Source organism: Poeciliopsis prolifica, unplaced genomic scaffold (assembly GCF_027474105.1).
Source record: "Poeciliopsis prolifica strain line A6 unplaced genomic scaffold, Auburn_PproV2 SCAFFOLD006, whole genome shotgun sequence".
Taxonomy (NCBI): Eukaryota; Metazoa; Chordata; class Actinopteri; order Cyprinodontiformes; family Poeciliidae; genus Poeciliopsis; species Poeciliopsis prolifica.
This window is the reverse complement of record NW_026562381.1, coordinates 2,972,501-2,995,484: the sequence shown is the minus strand read 5'-3', so window position 1 is coordinate 2,995,484 and position 22,984 is coordinate 2,972,501. Positions and strand designations below refer to the sequence as shown.

General features: G+C 40.2%; 1 protein-coding gene and 1 long non-coding RNA gene across 2 annotated transcripts in view; both read right to left on the bottom strand.

The window, feature by feature from the left end:
* The window catches only part of LOC129360406 (uncharacterized), a 110,627-nt gene that overhangs the window by 23,656 nt on the left and 63,987 nt on the right, over nucleotides 1–22,984 (bottom strand). The window lies entirely within an intron of this gene.
* On the bottom strand, nucleotides 14,074–19,030 carry LOC129360403 (zinc finger protein ZIC 4-like). Its single transcript, XM_055030601.1, has 2 exons — nucleotides 17,838–19,030; nucleotides 14,074–15,682 (listed from the first exon to the last, which is right to left on the bottom strand). The coding sequence occupies exons 1-2, from the start codon at nucleotides 18,799–18,801 to the stop codon at nucleotides 15,057–15,059; spliced, it is 1,590 nt and encodes a 529-aa protein (XP_054886576.1). The 5' UTR covers nucleotides 18,802–19,030; the 3' UTR covers nucleotides 14,074–15,056.

Sequence of the window (22,984 nt, the reverse complement as noted above, 5' to 3'; positions counted from 1 at the left end):
CCACACTTTTCAGATTTGCTATATCAAAACTATGAATCACTTTACAATTAAATGTTGCTTTTTCCTATCTATCATATAAAAGCTCCATAAAGCAGATTAAAGGGCTGATTTTATGTGATAAAATGTGAATTAGTTCAAAGGGTAAATCGTGAAGCCTAAACAGGAACTCCCAGATGTGCCTCTGCCGCTTGTAGTTGAGGGTCAGCGCCACACCAAATCACATTTGTCCCTTTCATTACCGTCACAGCCTTAATTCAACATATCATCACAGTAGAAACCTTTGGCTAGCCGTAATTGAAAAGGCCCAAGGGGAATTCCAGTGTTGGGGAAGGGCCACCCTCTTTTCCCAACGTCCCACATCCATCATTGTAGAGTTACTAGGCCCTGGGGTGATGTTGGCGCGTTTAGGGCTAACAGCAAGATTGCCTCACATTCTTGCTGAAAAGGCCTCTAAACTGTGGCCTCATGGGATCCCACTTTAACAAACCCTAAACTACACACAGCCTCATGTCCACTACATATTAGTTTAATGGCCTCGAATCAGCAGGCGCAAGCTTGAGCATGTCAACGCACCCATGTTCCTGAAATGGATGGACTTCAGTAGGAATGGGATCAGAAACAGGAACCTTCCGTCTGATGTCGCGTTCACAGGCTTGATAACGCAGCTGCCTCGCAATGCGTACTGCAACAGACAAAAATTAAGCTCTCACGATTGGTCCCCGCTTTGAAGCACATTGGATCGTGATCAGTGTGATCCGCTGTTTTTCAAGTTTAACCTCAAACAACAGAATTTTCACTAGCCATGTAAAAAAACGAAAATGATTTTTTTTTCATTTAATAAAGGGTGACGGTTGTGAGAGACAACAGGCGATTAAAACGTCTCCTCGCTTGTTTTTATTTTTATTTTTTTCGGTTTTATTAAAAATCTGAGGCGCCGGGTTCTTTAGGAGACACGATCAAAGCCTTTGTAACAGCTTCTAACAAACACTTCAAATGCTTTCTGTAAAATGTGAATCATTATGCAGGGGCTCTAAAATGTAACTGAAAGATCATATACTAGAGTTGTCCAGAAAAAAAAACACACAGATGCAGATAAAGGCAACAGTTTCTGCTCAAATATGCATATTTAAGCATATTCATATGGCTCTTCCCATAGATGAAAGCCGCCAGCTGCCCTTGCCTATGAGTGGGGGGCACTGAGGCTCAGACTGGTTGATCTCTGATGACAAGGGGTCTGGTGCAAGGATTAGACGCAGGAGGACCACAGTTTCGGTTCATTCCCTTAAAAGCATGGAATACATCTCACAGGCTTGGAGGTCGGAAGAGTTGAAAGATCTTCAAAGATTTGCCCACCTAGCTCAACTTCTACCTCTCCGGGAGTCTTGAAAAAAAGACTTCTATAAGATATGATTTGTATGTGTTATTTATTTAGCATGCACATTACACATAGTCACGTTAAATGCTGAAATGTAAGTACCACATAACACAACTTTTCCAGTCTTTTTGCTGTTGTTTGTTTGATCATGGTAAACATTTAGAATCATATGGCAACCTCCTGAGATGACCAACTAAAAAGGCGCCATGAAAGTATTTAAAAACTGTCTCATCTCAAACGGTTGGAATCTATGTTATGTAAGACATGGATAATAAATGACAAAAAGAAAAGAAAGATTTCTTTTTAAGAACCAGCCACAGGGTAAATTGCAAAGCATCAAAAGGCAAGCATGCATTAGGCATGAGGGTAGGCAGGGCTTTTCTTTCCATCCTGCTGTATGTTGGCTATTCAGCAATACCTCAGTCAGTTGCACCAATTTTTGGAAAAATTCTGTAACAATAGTCAGAGAGCTGAGCATTTTTTTAGGGCTTGGGCTTAAGTTGACATAGCAGCAACCATTGAGAAGAGTAAAAAGGAGCCTGGTTTAATAAGCCCTGGTGTAGGCTGGTCGACACGGGGGGTTGGCACCACAGAAATCAGAAAACCGCTGTGCAGATGAACACCAGAGAAATTTAAAGGACTACTTAAATCACAAGAGCATCGAAGTGGGACTTAAATTCTCCAAACGTGGGAATAGGACTGTAATGATGGCATTGTCTAGCATACGGGCCCCGCCATTAAAGTGTGTTTTATAAGTTTATTAGTTCTCATGTGAGCAAATAAACAACGATTTCGACATGAAACAGATCACCTTGCCTCAGATAGAAAAACACTGTGAGCAGCTCTTTTGTGTGTAGTTGTGTTGTGCATTTGTTTGTCTTACGGTGTGGAATCGGAGTTTATGAAATGTTATAATTGGCCTCATGCCACATTGATGTCTAAATGCCAAAGCCCTGAACAGCTGCATCCATGTGGCATTGCAAATCTCCACAGAGAGCGAAAAAGCAAATGCAGCGCCTGTAAATATCGTTCACGCCCCTGTTAAAATGTCAAGCTTTTACAACGTAAAAATTAAAGCCAATCCTTGCACTTTACTGGGACACAAATCCTCCATAATTCAACCAGCAAAAAACATATCTGAGAATATATTAAAGTAGATAATATTAATATATGATATAAAGTAATATAGATAAAATAAAGGCACAGTAACCTTTTCTCGAAGCCCCTTTCTGATTAACTTCAGGCTTTTTAAATTCACGGCTGGCATAAATTACAGTGAATCTGGTTTATCTGAAATGAAGCTTGTAACATAACCACTATGTTTTGTTTTTCTCAGCAAATATAATAAATGTTAAAATGCCAAGCTGTCTAGTGGAACAGTTGTGGATTTCATTATAAATAAAAACATAAGAAAAAATGTCGAAGTTCCACTGTTAAAAAAACTGATGTTGGGTAAATCATGTTTGGGGCCAGGTGTGTGGGAATTAGAGATAAAAAGGGGGCGTGTGCGCCGGAAGGCGCGGCGCAATTTGTAAGAAAGACGCTCGTGTCGAACTGTGCAGCGGGAGTTTTGGCCTTATCCTTAGTGTCTGTTTAATCCAAAGAAAAGTAACAAAAAGATAAAACATCGATTAAGGTTCGATTAAGGTTCGTCCCAGCGCCACAGATCGGGCCCGGAAGCCTGGACCGGAGGGTGCACCGAGGGAACGCCGCCCGGTGCAGAAGGACGACGACAGTCCATGGAGGAAACCACCGGGGGGGGAAAGGGACGCTCCCGGTGAGATCTGGACTTTATTTTTCTTTTGGGGGGTTTTTTGGGTGGTACCACTCTTCTTTTTTCTCATCTTTTTTGGGGTTCTTTTTTGACGTTTTGAAGTCTTCTTCGGGAAGAAGACGGGGATTAATACGGAGCGACGCTTCCAGGTCGTGGTTGGATTTGAATGTATGGGACTCCTTTATGGACAAAAATATAAAAAAGGAACAGGACTTTTGGGATTTTCTATTTTTTTTAAGTGTGGTTTGTGAATCGGCCTGACAAGGCAAATCAGACTCTTGATATTTTGGGGGTTTTGATGTTGATTTAGGTTGATTGACTATTCAAATTTTGGGTTTCTGAATAAATTATTTCTGGTGCAAACCTTTAATTTCATACTGAGTGGGTGAACATTTGTTTTTTATCTAACTGATTCTGGTAACACTTTTAACCTTTACCTGGAACAAGATCCCCCTTGTGTGTTTCTTTGTGAGTTCTGCTTTAATCAAGCCGAATATTACAAAATGGTGGCCCGTACGGGGTCAGGATAATATAATTTTAGGTTTGGTGTTACATTAAGGGATACAGATAAAGAGAATCCTGTGGTAGACAATTTCATTTGCTTGTTGTTTGTTTGGAGTTTTTCTTTTCAAAAATGGATAACATAATTTCTGACACAACATGATGAGGAAAGAGACCCTGCTCAGGATGAAGAAGAAACAGAAGCAGGTCGTGTAGATCAGGAAGAGGAAGGTAGCTACAGAGAGGGGGACGCCTGGGTTACAAGGAGGAATCCTGTAGGTGAAATAACTTCTCTGCTTAGCTCCCTTTATGTGTCAGATAATGAAGTTGAAGAAAATGAGGAGGTTGAGGAAGAATATCTCCCTGCGTCAGAGGTTGATGATGTTAGGAATGATTTAACTAACATGGGAGATAGGCTTTCTTCACTGGAACAAGATTTCCGGGCCTCTATAGACAGTGCTTTGAATAGAGAGCAAAACATTAGATTGTACATTGATAGGAATGTTGAGGCCATGGAACAACACAACGCAGCCTTTAAGGAATTTGAAACTAAGGTAGTGGACTGTTTGCTGCGACGAGATGAGAAGTGGAGGGCTGAGATAGAGAAGTTGAAGCGCGCTAGATTCTCTACAGCTATCCTTTCCTCAGATAGGGTCAGACCAAGTCTACCTGTGCCGTCTGAACATCTTTATTCCACCATGAGGCCCACTTTCCCTACACCTTCATCTCCACCTTTTGCCCTACCGCCGCAAGAAGTACCACAAGATAGTTTTGGTCTCTCAGACCCTCAAAGGGCTGTTCACATCGGTCCAGGGATGGGTTCAGTCCGGCCCTCAACAATCTGTGGGATGGAAAACATTCCAGCATTGACCTCCCACCTGACCATTCCCTCGGCAAGCAGAACACCTGTGATGTATTCTAAACCCCCTGTGCACCTGGAGTTCCCGACATTTGAGGGTGCAGGAGAAGTTTCTGATGTCTTAAATTTTATCGATCAGTGTGAAACCTTTCTATCAGTAAGACCTCTGACTGATTCTGAATTATTGGGAGCTCTAACAGCCATCTTAAAAGGCTCTGCTCGGAGTTGGTGGAGTGTGGCAAAAAACAAAATACACAACTGGCTTGAATTTAAAAATGCTTTTTGTGCTGCCTTTCTACCTCCAGATTATCTTTCGGAGGTGGAAGAGAAGTTGAGGGACATGGTCCAGTTGCCAGAGCAATGTCTGAGAGACTTTGCCTTTGAGTATCAAGCACTGTGTCTAAGATGGAAGCCAGACATCAGTGAAGCAGAGTTGGTGAGGAGGATTTTGAACAACTGTAATCCGAAGATAGCCGGCTGTCTGCGTGGTACAGTCACCTCCATGGATCAACTAATAAAGGTGGGATCCCAGGTTGAAAAAGACTGTGCTGGTGTTAAAGTCTACTGGGGGAAAGTGGATCAGCACAAAGCCAAAGGGAAAGCCCCAGCAAGAGGACAATCCAAGGTGAACCCCAGAAGACCTGCAGACTCTGTATCTGTTGTTCAGCGAGGCCCTGTATCTTCCCTCCTTCATGTACCCGTAGAGGTGCGCGACAAGATGTATGATGCTGTACTGGATACAGCCTGCACCTATTCCCTGATGAGAAATAGTCAGTGGAAGAGAATTGCTCGAGAAGGTGAAGTTTTGAAACCAGCTGACAACCAGAGGTTTGCACTGGCCAATGGCAAAACCTATAGTGCTTTAGGAAAAACAACTGTCATTTATTGTTGGCATGGGATGATGTGGTCTTTAGAAACTTTTGTGGTGGAGGATAGTAACCTCACCTTTCCCATCATCCTTGGTCTCGATTTTTTAACCAAAACCTCTGCTATTATCAACCTAGGTGACCAGACCTATGGAGTAAAAGGACCAAAAGGTTACACCTTTTATCCTTTTTCAACTTCAGCAACTGCTGCATCTCCTATGAATGCTAGTATTTCTTCACTTAATCTGATCCTGGCTCTGCCCAAGGAAGAGGACAAAGTATCAAACATAGAGTCATTTCCCAGGGGGACACAACATCCACCCCAAGTCCAGAAGCTTTTGAATGCCTGGCCATCCGTGTGCTCTGATACATTGGGTAGAACATCTGTGGAAGAAACACAGAATAATGACCACTGATGAAATACCCATTCGATGCAGAGCTTACCGGGTGTCTCCTTTCAAGCGGCAAATAATAAAAGAACAGATTGACGCAATGCTTAAAGACGATATTATAGAACCATCACAGTCGTCATGGGGGTCTCCTGTTGTCCTTGTTCCCAAACCAGACAAATCTTTCCGATTTTGTGTGGACTATAGAGCTTTGAACGCCAAGACTCTCCAAGATGCTTATCCCATGCCCATCATCCATGAGTTGTTGGAGTCCATGACTGGAGCAAACACTTTCAGTACTCTAGATTTGAAGTCTGGATACTGGCAGATGACAGTGGAGGAGGACAGCAAAGCAAAAACTGCTGTTATTACTCCATTTGGACTTTACCAATTTAAGTGCATGCCGTTTGGACTGAAAAATGCTGGAGCGTCTTTTCAGCGTTTAATGGAGAAGGTTTTAGGAGAGCTACGGGGAAAGATCTGCTGTGTGTACATTGATGTCGTTTTCTCAACCTCTCCTGAGCAACACCTCAAGGACCTGGATACAGTTTTTGCAAGGCTTCATCATGCAAATTTCCCTCAACCTTAAAAAATGCAACTTTTTCCAACAAGAACTCAGATTTCTGGGACACATTGTATCGTCAGAAGGGGTTCAAGTGGATCCAGAGAAAACCCATGCCATTACGGTTTATCCAACCCCTACTAACCAGAAAAGTCTTCAGAGATTTCTTGGAATGGTTGGATGGTACCACAAGTTCATATCACATTTTTGCAGAAATGGCTACACCGCTGTATCAACTGCTCAAAAAGATGCAAGGTGGGAGTGGACAGTGGACTGCCAACATGCTTTCATGACGCTGAAGAAAGCTTTGGTGGAATCACCAATACTAGGACAGCCAGATTTGAGTTACCATTTGAAATTCATACCGATGCCAGTGATGTGGCCTGGGGGCTGTTCTGGTCCAACCAACCACTGGTGGAGACAAGGTTATTGCTTTTGCTTCCAGATCATTAAAGGGCGCAGAGCAAAACTACTCCACTTCAGAGAAAGAATGTTTGGCAGTGGTTTGGGCAGTAGAAAAGTGGAGACACTTTGTCGAAGGAACAAAGTTACCATTTACACTGACCATGCTGCTTTAACCTGGGCATTCAATTGCCCCAAATCCAGCTCTAGATTAACACGCTGGGTGCTAAGGTTGCAGGATTTCAGTTTTGAAATACGATAGAAAAGGAATGCACAATGTAGTGCCTGATGCGCTGTCCCGAGCGATGCCGGCTGACCCGAGTGGTTTAGCACATGTGGCTCTGAATTCTGCTACAGCCATGTTAGGGTTACCACTATCATTAGCAGAAGTCAATGAAGCTCAGGAAAAGACTCAGACCTATTGGAGCTGGTTCAGGATCCAAGATACCAGAGATCTGATAAGATTAATTTCTGCAAAGTTCATAATCTCTGGTATAGGAAAACCCCAGTAAAAGATGGTATAAAATACCAGTTGGTGGTTCCCAAGTCTTTAATTCTTCAGTTTCTCCAATACTTCCATGATCGTCCCTTAAGTGGACATCTGGGCAGGCTAAAGACACTCCTCCGGTTGTTGGAGGTGGCATGGTGGCCAACAGTCCGTAAGGATGTGTGGACTCATGTAAAAAACTGTGCAGTTTGTCAGAAATATAAATCAGACAATCAAGCTCCAGCTGGTTTTCTGCAACCCACTCCTCTAACTGAACCCTGGGCAAAACTTGGGGTGGACTTGATGGGACCGTTTCCTCGCAGTAAAAAGGGAAATGTTTTCCTTTTTGTAGTGATTGACTATTTCACTAAGTGGGTGGAAATGTTTCCTGTTAGAGACAGCAAGACACAGAGACTCATCTCTATCCTAAGGGAGGAGATATTCACTCGTTTTGGAGTTCCACAAAGTCTTGTCTCAGATCGGGGTCCCCAATTTACCAGTCAAGAAATGGCCAGATTTTGCTCTGCGTGGGGGGTAAAGCACCATTTTACCACCAGCTATCATCCCCAAGCTAACTTGACTGAACGGGCTAATCGAACTATCAAAACAATGATAGCCTCATTTGTTGGACAGCATCACCATCTATGGGACCAACATATATGGGAGTTCCGTTTTGCCATCAATGGGGCTCAACATGAAACCACGGGACGAGCCCCTGCGGAGCTAATGTTGGGACGTCAACTTCAAGGACCATTGGAGAGAATGATATCCAAGCCTCCTTCACCTCAGCAAACCGAATACAAAGTGTTGGAACGACATAATGAGATGAAGGAAGAAGTCAAAAGGAAAGTTGGGATAAGCCAAACCCGACAAGCCAAATATTATAATGCCCGGAGGAGAGGTGTACAGTTCCGGTCGGAGATTTGGTCTGGGTAAGGTCTCATCCTCTTTCCAAAGCCATAGATAGTTTTTCCTCAAAGCTAGCGCCAAAGTGGTCAGGGCCAGCTATAGTGAGGAAACAGTTAGGCCCAGTAAACTATCAGCTTCAGTGGAAGGACCAGGACAAAGGAACAGATACAGTTAATGTGGTTAACTTAAAGCCCTATTTTGGAGTTCAATCTCCTGTGCCTCCGGCTGGGGGGGGGGATTGTAACATAACCACTATGTTTTGTTTTTCTCAGCAAATATAATAAATGTTAAAAATGCCAAGCTGTCTAGTGGAACAGTTGTGGATTTCATTATAAATAAAAACATAAGAAAAAATGTCGAAGTTCCACTGTTAAAAAAACTGATGTTGGGTAAATCATGTTTGGGGCCAGGTGTGTGGGAATTAGAGATAAAAAGGGGGCGTGTGCGCCGGAAGGCGCGGCGCAATTTGTAAGAAAGACGCTCGTGTCGAACTGTGCAGCGGGAGTTTTGGCCTTATCCTTAGTGTCTGTTTAATCCAAAGAAAAGTAACAAAAGATAAAACATCGATTAAGGTTCGATTAAGGTTCGTCCCAGCGCCACAGATCGGGCCCGGAAGCCTGGACCGGAGGGTGCACCGAGGGAACGCCGCCCGGTGCAGAAGGACGACGACAGTCCATGGAGGAAACCACCGGGGGGGGAAAGGGACGCTCCCGGTGAGATCTGGACTTTATTTTTCTTTTGGGGGTTTTTTGGGTGGTACCACTCTTCTTTTTTCTCATCTTTTTGGGGTTCTTTTTTGACGTTTTGAAGTCTTCTTCGGGAAGAAGACGGGGATTAATACGGAGCGACGCTTCCAGGTCGTGGTTGGATTTGAATGTATGGGACTCCTTTATGGACAAAAATATAAAAAAGGAACAGGACTTTTGGGATTTTCTATTTTTTTTAAGTGTGGTTTGTGAATCGGCCTGACAAGGCAAATCAGACTCTTGATATTTTGGGGGTTTTGATGTTGATTTAGGTTGATTGACTATTCAAATTTTGGGTTTCTGAATAAATTATTTCTGGTGCAAACCTTTAATTTCATACTGAGTGGGTGAACATTTGTTTTTTATCAAACTGATTCTGGTAACACTTTAACCTTTACCTGGAACAAGATCCCCCTTGTGTGTTTCTTTGTGAGTTCTGCTTTAATCAAGCCGGAATATTACAAGCTTAGCAGGAGCACGGGCGGTTCTAGGCAGGGGCTAACAGGGGCCCATGCCCTGCAGAACTGGTCCTGGCCTCTGTACTGAAGAAATAATACTACATCGGTTTCTTATTGTAGGCACTGACAAAGAAAGCATAAATAATTGGTTGCCTGGACCAATTTAATTGTTTAGCTTCACAGTTCTACTTTAACAAGGCATTAAAAATTCAGGTGTTGTACATTTAGCTTCCATGAGGCAGGATAACAGTTTTCATTTTGTAGATCAGTGTTCTCTAACCTGCAGCTGCAGAATTTGTATTATCTGGATTCTTTGGCTCATTAAGCATATATTAAACTGTGAAATAATGGCATTTGTTTTTTGTTTTTTGTTCCTTTCCTTTGTTCTGAACCTAAATAAAAAGAACTGCGATTCTATCACCCTCCAATAAATTTGATGTAGAACTACCACTGAACCCTTTTCCTGTATGTTTAATCCATTTCAAGTCACCATCTTGACTTTAATGGGGTCAAGATCAGGGTTTTGACTTTGACTTAATTCTCAGAATCAACTTTATTGGTCAACATTATGAGTACAAGCAGAGAATATGTAATATTTTCACATCCTCTTAGCAAACAGACAGTAAGCATTAATATAAAGTGATCACCCAGTAACCTTCTGGTGGAATAACTGGTTTGTTTTGGTTCGTTGAAGGGAAAAGCTTTGCTTCTGCTTTAACGTTTTACTCATAGTCTTGCAGTTCATTCTGACCTTTGATGGGCAGCCAGACCTGGGAATTTGGGCACCTGTTTCAGATTTCCTCCATGACTTGGACTTGATTTCTTGTATCTTTGAGATCTTGTTAAATCGCTTACCAGACTCAGAAGTTGCGACAGTCTTCAAAGGTTTGAACGGGTCAACTCGCCAATAAAATGCCGATGATAGGGATAAAGTTATTCTTTCTTTTTTGATTGGAAGCTATATTAAAGATTAGGGTGATTGTGAAGAGGTCTTCAGACCTCAGAGATCTGAAGATTTTCAACACAGATAAATTATCAAAATGCTAGTAGAAAATGGATCTAATTATTATAGTTGTTAAGGTAAATCATATTTTTTTCAATTGGTTATTAAGAAAGGTATAACTAATTGCTCGCTAACAATTTGTTTACTGAAATATTAGTAAAACTAAATGTTTTTTTCACCATTTTATATTGTTGTAATAGCTTGTTAAAGATGCCTGTCTCGTTGTGAAACAGAGACAAACATCTTTGTTTTCTATTAAAATAATTTTAAATCTAACTTTGCCAGGAATGTGGTCAACTTGTGTATATAACTGTGTATATTAACAAATGAAAATTATAAAAACTGGACTTTTCCCCAAAGTTGATAGAAAGACAAAACTGAAGGATCTGCAAAATGCTTGTAAAGTATTGCTTGTGTTTTATTTATGATAATATTCTACTCTGTATGTGGACAATAAGGAGCAGCCCTACAAGAAGGAGATCTTTCCTGATTTTTATCCAGATCTGACTAATATTCTGCAAAACATTTTGTGAAAGTGCGTTGTCTGAAACTGTACTTTGGCTCTTTTTTGGTCCTTTTTTCAGTTGAAACACTGCAGTGGCAATATATTTCTTGTGATGTTTCTTCCTTTGGACCTAACAAATCTAAAGATGAATCAAAATCAACAAAATAATTGCTTAACCAGAAACAAAACAAACTGGAATGACTATCTAAGAGTTCAGATCCTAATTTTAACCTGTGGGCTCTCCTCGAGGGTTGAGGATAATTAATGTCCACTCAGTCTGAAAGATTTGGAGAAAGGACTGAGCAAATATTCCAAAATTAAGATGTGTTTTACTAACAGACTGCTTCAGGGTATTTGTACAATAGAGGTTGAAAAAAAACATTTACCACAAATTTTACTTCTTAATCAGGGTGTGAACACTTTGCAGATCCAAGTTAAATGAGTCCACACGAATGCTTGTCGGAGCCAGAATGAGGAACTGTACATCAACGGTACCTACTACGGAGCCACACTGGCAGAGATTAGAGGACCATCATGAAGGAGCCACAGAGGGTGAAGATAGCCAGAAGCTGCAGGGATAAAGGTTGATGAGAAGAAAGAATAAGAGAATCTGGTATAAAAAGAGGAGGGTGAGGTCATTTTGATAAGAAGAAAGCTATGGAAGCAAAATCACCTCTGACTCAACCTGAGGAGGTTCAGGAAAAAGCCAGAGATCCAATTAACACCCCAGTCGGTCAGTCAGTGTCAGTGCTGACACAGCCGTTCCAGCCGCTGCCAGCTGCCGGACAGCCACTGGAAAGGTATGGCAGCTGCACGGTGTAAATTACGCAAGATGTCATATTTGGTTATGATGATGCATAAGAGCAAAAGACCTGGTGTGACAAAGCAGCCCACCCTCTGGTCCACAGCTGGGTTCCTCATCATGTTCAACCCAAAAGCAACGCGGGAGGAGTGGGGGGCTTACCCTGTCACAATTCAGTGAATGCCAAAGTGAAAAAAAACAAGATTTATTTATATCAACCTGATGTACACCTAATCCAAAATGGCGCCTGCTCTTGTTGCTAGGCAGAGCACAAAAATAAAAATGGCGGCAGGCAAGTGGCAAACTGGGGAGTGCAGGGTCTAATCAGTGATGATTACTGGGGGAAGGGTGTGGTGGGGTTCAGTGTTTATGGAATATTACCACAGCTTGGACTGAATGTACAGCACAGCAGTTAAGTACTGTACTAGACATTTACGCGTGGCACTGTGGCGGCGGCGGCAGCGGCGGTGGCGGCGGCAGCATCGCCGTATTCCGCTAGAACATTTTGTTCTAACAAATATATCTTTTGACTTAAATATTTCTGTGAACACTTGGATTATCTGTAGAGTTACAGAAGGAAAGGGAAGGGCATAGCAGATGAGAGGTAAGATTTAAAAATCTCAACATCGCTTCAAAACTCCGCACTTTCTTTTAACACCTAAAGCATTTGATGCAACTCTCACTGTGGTTGCGTTCTTTAGAAAGTTATCTCACAAATTCTAGTAGTCTGTCCACTAAAGCTAAGGGATCAAAGCTGGAAAAGTTTTGCCCACTTTGCTTAAAGACAGAAAGACCTCGCTATCTAAATATTTCAAATCAAGCACTTATGATGATCCTGTAAGACTTAGAAAATCTTCAGCTATATTAATATTAATATTTCATCAGATTAAGTAGCTATCAAATAGCAATGCTAAGTCACTGCTAATTACAAAAAGTAAAATAAAGCAGTGCAAACTGCTTGGTGTCATACAGAAATTGAAACTGTTGAAAGTTCGTGAGGGATTTACAAAATGCACGTTCAAAAATATCTGAATCTCCCAAATGATGCATCCTCGTGGGTAACATACACACAAGACGGAATACATAAACAAGTTAATCACTGATTCCATCTGCAGACATCTGCAAATACTGTACACATATACAGTAAACATGCTTTTTTCAGCTTTTCACTAAGGCATGAAACAGATAATCCAGTATTTATTTATTTTTTCATTCTTTATATTGTGGCAAAAAATATGCATTTCTTGAAATGCTTTTGTTCTGAACTTGAAATAATATACAGAATGAAATCACTAGAGGGTCAAAAATGCAGCCTTGTACCAGTAAGAGCCCTTTTTTTCATGACCATCCAAATATCTAATAAAAATCTTGATGAACAGAAAAAACTTTGATGATAGTTAGCTGAAAGATCACTGAGACCATCATGTCCTGCAAATATGAAACGTCAAACGACTCAACATGACCTAATTTATGTCTACAAGTTTGAATTTAAGTTGTGTACTACCAAAAACACAGATAGCGTGCATGGGAAATGGTCAGAAATCATTTTTAGAGTGAAAGATATATTTTTATGTCTTTATTCATCATCAAGACGTACCATACTGTACTTTCAGCTTGTCTCTGGGCTTTCAACTCCACTCCTTTTGACGTCTTTAGACAAAGATGTATTTTCTAACATGAATCATGGCGTGTGAACCGGGAACAATAACTCGCTGAAGATAAGTTCAGCCTTTGCACCAAGACTAGATTGCGAAAGCGAACTCAAAGTCTGAAGACAAAAAAAAGACAGGCGTCGAAAAGAGAGATCTGTTCGGCTCATTCCTGCGAAATAATGAGCTGTTTGTTGACATTTGCATTCCAGAAGGTACAAAAACCAAGGAACGTGAACAAATGTGTCAGTGAAACTGTACTGGAGGCAATCATTTCACCATTAGCAGAAAGAAAATCTAACAAAGCAAAACCAACATCTTTGTTGGAAAGCTGTTTGTTTAACCAAGACTTTTCCAACATGAGTTACATATGCCTTCAATGAATGTTGAGATGGGTTGAAAAATTTGAAAACGCAACATGACACCCAGTAATTTTGATCAATTATGTAACAGATATATGAACATTAAGGCAAACTGTTATCAGATATATTACAAGATACTGTAATTCTGTATATTAAATTAAATTAAATCAATTGTAGCTTTTTTATATGGCACCAATTTATGTCAAATGTCATGTCAGGAAACTAAACAAGGCAAACAGACATTATAAAATAAACGAGCACAAACTGTTTGATTTGTACTCGTTATATATATATATATATATATATATATATATATATATATATATATATATATATATATATATATATATATATATATATATATATATATATATATATAAAGGCAGCCCTCACAGATGCATTTATCAGTCTCATTTAACTCAGATAAATTTTTCTTCCATATGTATATTAAGAACTGTAGGAGGGCTTCACACTGAATTCCAAATCTTAACACAGGACATGGATAATTTCTCCTTTTATGTACCCAGAGAAAAGTTTGCATCTTTGTTGAAGATTATTTGATATGGGTATATCACACATATCTGATCAAAGAGAATATAGACACTTTAATAAAATATAAGATACATAATTAATTATACAGTATGCTTATGTACAGCAGGAATGTATTCTAATTAAACGTTTTTTTTTTCCCATTAACACGAACACTGTGGTTTTAGTCACTTTGCACAGAAATGTGAAATAAACACATATTATAGAGCACGAATGTTTCATGGAAAAAGGGAGCGAGAATATTGAACATAATCAAGGCTAAGGGAAAGGAAAAAATAATGAGCCTGCCGGTATATTAATTAAAGTCAAATCATGCTGCAGGCCCACCAACCAGGCCTGTTAGATCTCAAAATTTAACCTAAGTAAAGATCATCCTGATAATGATTCAACCTGCGATATACATAAAGTCATGAATAATATTTCTATTCATCCCGACATACATTAAACCTAGTTTACATTCAACAAAGACCCCTACTGTGAGGGCTACATTCAGATTTATTTTTGAATTTTCCGGAAAGAGATTTTAGGTTCAGAATGCGTAATACGCTGATAATTATATATATAAAAAACTTACATTAAAAAACAATCGTTTTCTTTTCATTTTTAAGACAGACCGACATTTTTTTTAAGTTATGCAACGCGTATGCGCTCCGAAAGCACACTGTGGAGAAGTAAGTGCGAGCGGAGAACAATAAGAACGACAAAAACTTGGCCATATTTCGCGTTGCAAAATTCAAACGGACTTTTCTGAAACTATTTCATACAGCATTCACAAAAGTACACAGAGTAAAAGAGAAACAGCTGTTGGGTTTTAGGCTACAGGATGAAAACGGAGGCCCACAGTTTGCGTCCAGGCCCTCAGAGGGAGGGGATGTTGCTGCACTGCTTTGGTGGGAATGTGTCCACGCCGCTGTGGCATGTGTACCATCCGTTCACGATGCTCTTCTGAAAGGGAGAAGGCGAGGAGAAAGTCCGCGAGGTCTGGGCAAAAGCGTGACCAGTCTGGCCGCAGGGGTACTGGGAAGACTGGGACCTGTAGCTGCCCCTCTGCAGCAACAACGGGTCCAGGAGGGGCTGCGACCTGTGCGCGGAGTAGTCCAAACTGCTGTCAAACGCATGATGGAAGCGTGACCTCGGGGTCGACTCGTCCCGGCTCTCAGGGGACAGGGGGACATCCTGAGTGGAGGTGGGGACTTGAGGGGGGCTGATCTGGCCAACGTCCGACGCTCGGGCCGGCCTGCCCTCCGCAGCATGACCCCCGTCACCGGGAGGCGCGTCGCCGCCTTTGGCGACGTGCTCCTTGGTGCAGTGGAGCTTCATGTGCTTCCGCAGAGAGCTCGGGTGGGTGTAGCACTTGTCACAGCCCCTGACCTTGCACATGTAGGGTTTATCGCTGGAGTGGACGTGGGAGTGCTTCTTTCTGTCGCTGCTGTTCGCGAATCTCCGGTTGCAGCCCTCAAACTCGCATTTAAACGGTTTTTCACCTAAACGTGCAGAGACAGAAACGGGGACGAGTTATGAAACCGCATACAGGCCTGAACATTCAACCATCATGAGGCAGAAATCCCCAAAATGCTGCACAGAGAGGGAGAATTGACAGAAGGGCGGATCCTCCATCAACAACGGGTCCCACCATCCATACGGATCCCTTAATGGGACACTATAAGGCTCTGGGTTAAATTTATATATATATATATATATATATATATATATATATATATATATATATATATATATATATATATAATTAAATAGATAGATAGATATATATATAGATAGATAGATAGATAGATAGATAGATAGATAGATAGATAGATAGATAGATAGATAGATAGATAGATAGATAGATAGATAGATAGATAGATAGATAGATAGATAGATAGATAGATAGATAGATAGATAGATAGATAGATAGATAGATAGATAGATAGATAGATAGATAGATAGATAGATAGATAGATAGATAGATAGATAGATAGATAGATAGATAGATAGATAGATAGATAGATAGATAGATAGATAGATAGATAGATAGATAGATAGATAGATAGATAGATAGATGAAACATGGAGCATTCCTTAAGAGCGTCTTCAGGGTTGGTTAACAGTTTTCCTCGTAGTTTTCTATCACTTCCTATTGAAACACGTAATGCTTTTTTGCCTCATTCTGTTTGAACAAACTCATCACTTCAGTTAACTGCACAACAGCTGTCTGCAAAATAACATGGCAGTGCAGTTTTGTGTATTTCTGAAACACACATGCTTCATTTTCTGAATGAATTGGACTTTGTTGTTTTATAATCAGACTGGATTTAATGTGACTGAATCGAAATTATGATTGGATTGTATGGAGTCTGATTCGACTGAATGAGTCCACAGAATCGGACATGATTTGGCCCTTCCTGTATATTGAAGCTTCTTGAGAAGGCATTTGTTGTTAACTGTTGCTTTCTGAATAAATAACTGGATTCTTTATGTGTGTTTTATGATACTTCTTGTTATTACATAAAGAGCCTGATTAATATGCACACTGTACGCATGTGCAGCTGTGTGATAGCTTAACCAGTGTCACATGGGGCTCTGTTGTGCTTCTTTCTTCTTCTGTTCTTAATAATAAAACAATACACAGCAGAAATAAAGACAGCACCCAAGGAATACATATTTAGTCCAGTCCTTTTCTTTTCATTTTTGTGCGAGAAAGCAATTCACTTTATTTATATAATTCAAAATTAAATGCCTTTATTTTAATGTAATTAGGCTGACGTGTGGAAAAAGGAATAAAATATAACTGCATGCCGATTTATTTCACATGGTTGGGTGTTTGGTGAAAAGAAATGCCAGGTTGTGAAGTTAAAAAAAGCATTTTACGAGATATTTCACGGTTCATGGCAACATATGAAAAGCCCTTCAAAGGAAAAGTGAGAAGAAGAAAAAAACACCGGCAACGTGACACATTTTTAAACGTAGCCTATTTTTATTTATAGCTAAAGTCAACCATTTCCTCAACTTTTTCAATATTATTAATTATTATTATTTCCCACTACATCATGGCTACATCACAGAGCGCTGTGCTCTGTGAACGCAGGAAGATAAATCCCTGGGAGGCACGAGCAGCGTAACGGCTACGTCACAGCTCTCCGGTGTCCCGGCATTTATTTAATAATTTCTCTGAATGAAGTGAGGGAGGCACCCAAAGCGCCGGGCCTGCTGCCTGCTGACTGCACTCGTTTGCAGCTGTCTTACTACTTCTCATCTGTGACTCCAACGTGGGGACTACACGTGTTTTTTTACTCTCTCTCTTTTTTCACTCTCTCTCTCTCTCTCTCTCTCTTTTCTCCTGAGACATGCGAGTAAAAACTGACGTGGACGGCGAAAAAAAATAATAAAACCCCACAAAAAATTAAAACGTTTAATCGCAAAATGCATAGCACGAGTCTAAATGAAACATAATAATAATAATAATAATAATAATAATAATAATAATAATAATAATAATAAAAGTTCACTGTGAGACAGATAAACGTTAAAAATACACTTTTAATCAATAATAAATATTTGACAATTATAAATGCATTATTATTATTATTATTATTATTATTATTATTATTATTATTATTATTATTATTATTATTATACTGACCTGTGTGAGTCCTCTTGTGGATCTTTAGATTCTCTGATCTAGCAAAAACTTTCTCACAGCCGTGAAATGGACAGGGAAAGGGCTTCTCCCCAGTGTGGACCCTGACGTGATTCACCAGCTTGTATTTGGCTTTGAAAGGCTTCTTGTCCCTCGCACAGTTCTCCCAGTGACAAATGTATTCAGAGTGCTCGGGTCCTCCGACGTGCTCCACTGTCACATGGGTGACAAGTTCATACATGGTCCCGAAGGCTCTGGAGCAGGGCAGCTTTCCCGTCCCAGCCTCTTTTCCGTCACTCCACTTGCACACCAGCTCATGCTTGACCGTCTGTTTGGAGCACCTGAGGAAGGCGTCGGCTCCCCCACGCTGGATCGCCATGTTCAGGGGCTTGTAGAGACCCAGGAACTGGGTGACAATCTGCTGGCTGTTTCCCTTGGGGCTGATGGTCTGGCCGTAGGAGTGAGTCCGGGTGAGGAGGTCGCCAGGTAGACCCAGCATCATCTGACTGCCGAGGTCGCGGGACGCGTCCGTGGAGGCGTGGGCCTGCTCCTGGTAGCTGGCAAAAAAAGCGTGGTGGCTCCTGTTGTCCCTGCAGCCAGCAAAGTCCCGGTACCTTCCCATCCCGCCATGTTGATTGGGTCTTGGTGCCAGTTGATCAGTGACGGGTGGCATGCCGGCTCCAGAGAGATTTGCTCCAATGATAATGCCCCTAGGGCTGTGCTCTAACCGGTGACTGGGATATCCAGAGTCTGAAAAACTGGGAACCGAGTGGTCAACATATGCACTGGACCTCGTCTCGGGGTAGTCTCGCAAATTGTGCGAGGGGCAGAGTTTTAAGGAACTGCCAGTGGGGTGTCCCATGTGCTCCCCTGCCAAAGGTGGCAGCACCACGCTGGGTTCAGTATTGCTCTCCCCGGGGTTGACGCAAGAGAGAGGGCAGCCACTAAACCTCGAAAGGCTTGTCATGTTTTGTTGTGAGTTTGCCTGTGAGTTTGCAGAAATCAACCAGTGCAAGCAGTCAGGATGCACCTAGAAACTCTGCTCCCATGTTGCTGTTTTTTTTTTCTCTCTCCCCTTGCTGTATATCATCTGCATGTGAAATTCTTGGCCGTGAACATCGCGGAAGCTGCAACCACACTCAGTTTCGTTAGAGTTGGTGTGAGTCCCATGCCGGTTCACTTTGCCCTCTTGATTTGTGGCAATAACCGTGGTAGTAAAAAATGCTTCGAAACAGGCCATGGTGCAATATAAAAGCACAGCAGGCAAACCTGCTTTTAAAAAGGGAGCTTTGGGATTGGTTGGAATGTGCGGTGATTGACAGGCGCAGGGTTTGTTTTAAAAGGGACACGCAGGAGTTCACCGCACGACTCCGTTTTTCAAATATCGCCGAGAAAATGCTTTGAAAAGTGCCGCGGTGCTACTCCCTAATATCGCTGCCTCTTTAACTTCAGGCGCACTCTCATTACAGCCCTTCTCCAAAATCTCCACATATAGCAGGAGAGAGAGAGGAGGGGGGGAAATGCACAGGTTAATGTTTATTAGAAATCATCTGGTAGAAGTCAAGTGATTAGGTCCAGACATGAGCAAAACACAACACAATCAAAGTCTGCAGAGGCTTTTTCTTTGCCAAAACAACTACTCCTGCCTGGCAAGAACAATAGGTTTTGGTCTCTGCGTGTCCAGGCCAATTATTCTCAAGACGTAAAAATGAAACACTTGATAGCAGTGAAAGTTACAGAGAAATACGCTTTATTTCGGGTAAAATGTATTTTAAACGAGACTGCGTAAACAAAGCGTTCAAAAAAAGTGTTTATTAAATATTTAAGTCGCTGCGAATTTAGAGATTTTAAATAGAACTTTATTAATTTAACCATACATACATGTGTGTGGGTTTTTTTATGCAAGTTTGAACTGCTTGGAAAAAGTTAACTGCAATGAAGCAACAAGTAGTAGAGCCGAATTTTTATGACTATCTTTTTTATTAGTAGTACTTTTTTTTCTTACAGAAGTGTCATTTGGGAGAACAACAGAACAGTCCGTACTACTTTATACCTTAGAGTCCAATGTAAACCATCTCTGTAAATAAAGCCTCTCTCATTAAGGCACGTAAATAAATTAATAATCTTCAAAAAAAAAAGTGCACCATGCGTCCTGAAGGCTGGCATACATGTTTCCCCATTTTAAAAGAAAGTGGTTACGTAAAATGTAAATCGTGAAACGTGACAAACTCAGTAAAAACTTTCTTATATATACTTTGAGGTGTTGTGAGGACACCGAGCTTTCTGCTGCTGCTACAGTACATTTTTCCTGTGCGTCAACTCGCTTTTTTTTTTTTTTTTTTTTTCTTGACGTTGCTAAGGCTCCTCAACACCTCGGACAGCTAAGGCACATTCTTTCATCTTTTACTTTTATTTAAATCCACACAACGAGGCTTGGGCTCCGGGCTGTAGCTTATGTAGGTTTAAGGTGAAAGCCCCTCCTCTATTTCCAAAGGCTGTTGCTGGCATATTTTGTAACTTTCCCCCTCCACTAAATACACAGGAAAATAAAACAAAAACAAAAAAAAATCTGCCTTCAGTTTTTCTGGATTCCAAAGACAGCAATAAATAAAAGGGACACACTTGACAGTAAATGCTGTAAAATAGTAAACAGGCCCAGAACTGGCCTAAATCTGCCCCAATTGTAATTGGCGGTCATGTTTGTCAACCTTTCACCTGATGCATTTCTGAAAATAATTGAGATCAGAAGGTCAACAAACTGTAGGTTTCCAATCTGCCACTCAGCCTGCACAAAGGTCTGGCAAACCTGATGATTTATGGACTTTTCTGTTCAGGGAAAGAAAAAAAAATGTAGAATGTGGAAAGAAATGTTATGATTCTATGAGGCTGTTTGGCTTCACTTCTGCAGTAACAGAGTCGTAGCAGCTGTTCCTGGGCCTGTCTGAAAACTGATGTTTTCCTAAATTGTCAAAACTCTTAAAGCCTTACAATAATAAATATCCAGTTTAAAAATCGAAGTCTGAAAAGGTCAAAATTACTTCATATATTTTTCTTAATTAACAAAATAAGGTAAAAAAAATTATACTAAACTGAAACCACAAACATGTTAAAAATTTAACATGTTTCTCCAAAACAATTGGACAAATCTCATTGTTTCAAAGCTAAATAGTTTCATTTCAAGTAGTTAATATTTACAAAAAATATTTTAAAAAAATAATTTTTTTAAGTTATTTTTTATGCTTCTTCTTTGAATACCTTATTCTTAAAATATGACAAATAAATAAAAAGGTGGCTTTTCAAATAAAGAGCTATATTATCATTTGAGTTTAAATATCGAAAGATTAACTGAAAGTATTCTGACACATTTCCGCAAGCACAAAATATAATTTTTTTCAAATAAAAACGTCCAAATTATTTTGAATATAATTTAACTAGATTTTATTTATTTATTTTTCTTGAAGGCAATTTGAATTACCGTCATATAAATATTGCTATACTAATTTAGCTTCCCTAAATGAGTCTAATATTCATATTGATTAGTGAAAAAGACAAATTACATATTACTGACCTTTGGACACAAAATATCGCTATGATTTATGTGAGTGGACGATTCTACATGTGTATCGTCCTGATCCCGCCTGATTCTGTTACTGTGCTTCAAATTGAGCAAAAAGTAGGAGCAAAACAGAATATGGTTCTAACACAAGGTGAAGAAACCTAAACCTATTAATTGAAAGCACATTGAGAAAGTCTTTTCACAATTCATTAAGTTCAATATCCTTAACCTTAGTAGGTGATAAGACTTTATTATACATTATAAAACTGTTTACGAAGCCATAAAACACATAAACAGTTATCATGCAGATTTGTCCAAAACAAACTAGAATAGATGACGCCCTTTGTGATTAATATCATTAGCTCTGAAAAAAGTCAATTATAACACGCTTTTAGTATTATTGCGAAATTTGTTATTATTTTTCAGAAACTGATTCCGATATCGGTTCATGTTTTGCGGGAATAAATGTGTGTATGTCTGAGTGCAACCATTTGTGTTGAGCGGAGATATTGTAATTGATGTGGGGACGGCAGTGCACCTTGTTGCCATCACATTATGAAATTTAGATGAATTAACAGGTTTGGGATGAGTCCATTTGGGGGACAGCTGCTCCAGTAAATCACAGCAAGAAGTCAATTAGCTCTCTCCATCAGCCATATGAAGGCAAATTCCAAGTGCAGTCACTCAGAGCCCAAGTGACTACCCAATCTGACAACGTATGGAGAACCTGTTTGGTTTTTACTTTACTGTATATGATATTTAAAGTATTTTAGAGGAGGCAAAAAGAGCTAAATTACAAGTTTTCGCAAAAGAAAAACAGAAAACACACCGCACGGAAATGGGTTTGACACTGATGGGATAAAGTCAAATACCGAATTGGAAAAACTGAAATTGTTAGCGATAAACTCTAATAATAATAATAAAAAAAAACTTTCCAGATAAATTTACCTGCTATGTTTACTTGCTAAATGCAAAGTAAATAGTGGGTTACGCGTTTAAATATCTACACCGCAAAGTAAAATTTGATATTTTCTGAAAAAATAAACATAACCACGCATGAAAATACATTCAAACAATTCCTCAAAAGTTTAAAGAAAAATAAAACACAAATTTAAAATGTAACCTGAGAATGAAAGAGCAAAACCCGAGCCTTCAAGCTTCTGTCTGCGGTGTGGAGATTTTTTGAGAAAGCAAAACTAATACTAAACTCAGTCACTCATGTTAATATTGATATACAAAATAGAAGGTGTGCAGTTTTAAGTGATATTATCTACCTAACTATCTGCAGCATTTATCCCATTGACTACCCGTAGCAAAGCAGTGAATCAGACTATTTGTTTTCCATCACTGCGCCTCGAAGACACAGAAATCTTTTCTAATATTTACAAACTTGAACACACACATTCCATAGTAAAACACAAACATAAGTAATCCTAAAATAAGCTTTAGTTCATCCAAAAACGAATTACAGGCTACATTTAATTTTGGTCCAGTCATTATTGAGTTAACTTCAAGTCCACAAACTTGTCTACTGCACAAGTGGCCTGAGCCAGCCAAGCATAGTATGGGATACAGGCCAGAAAACATGGACAAA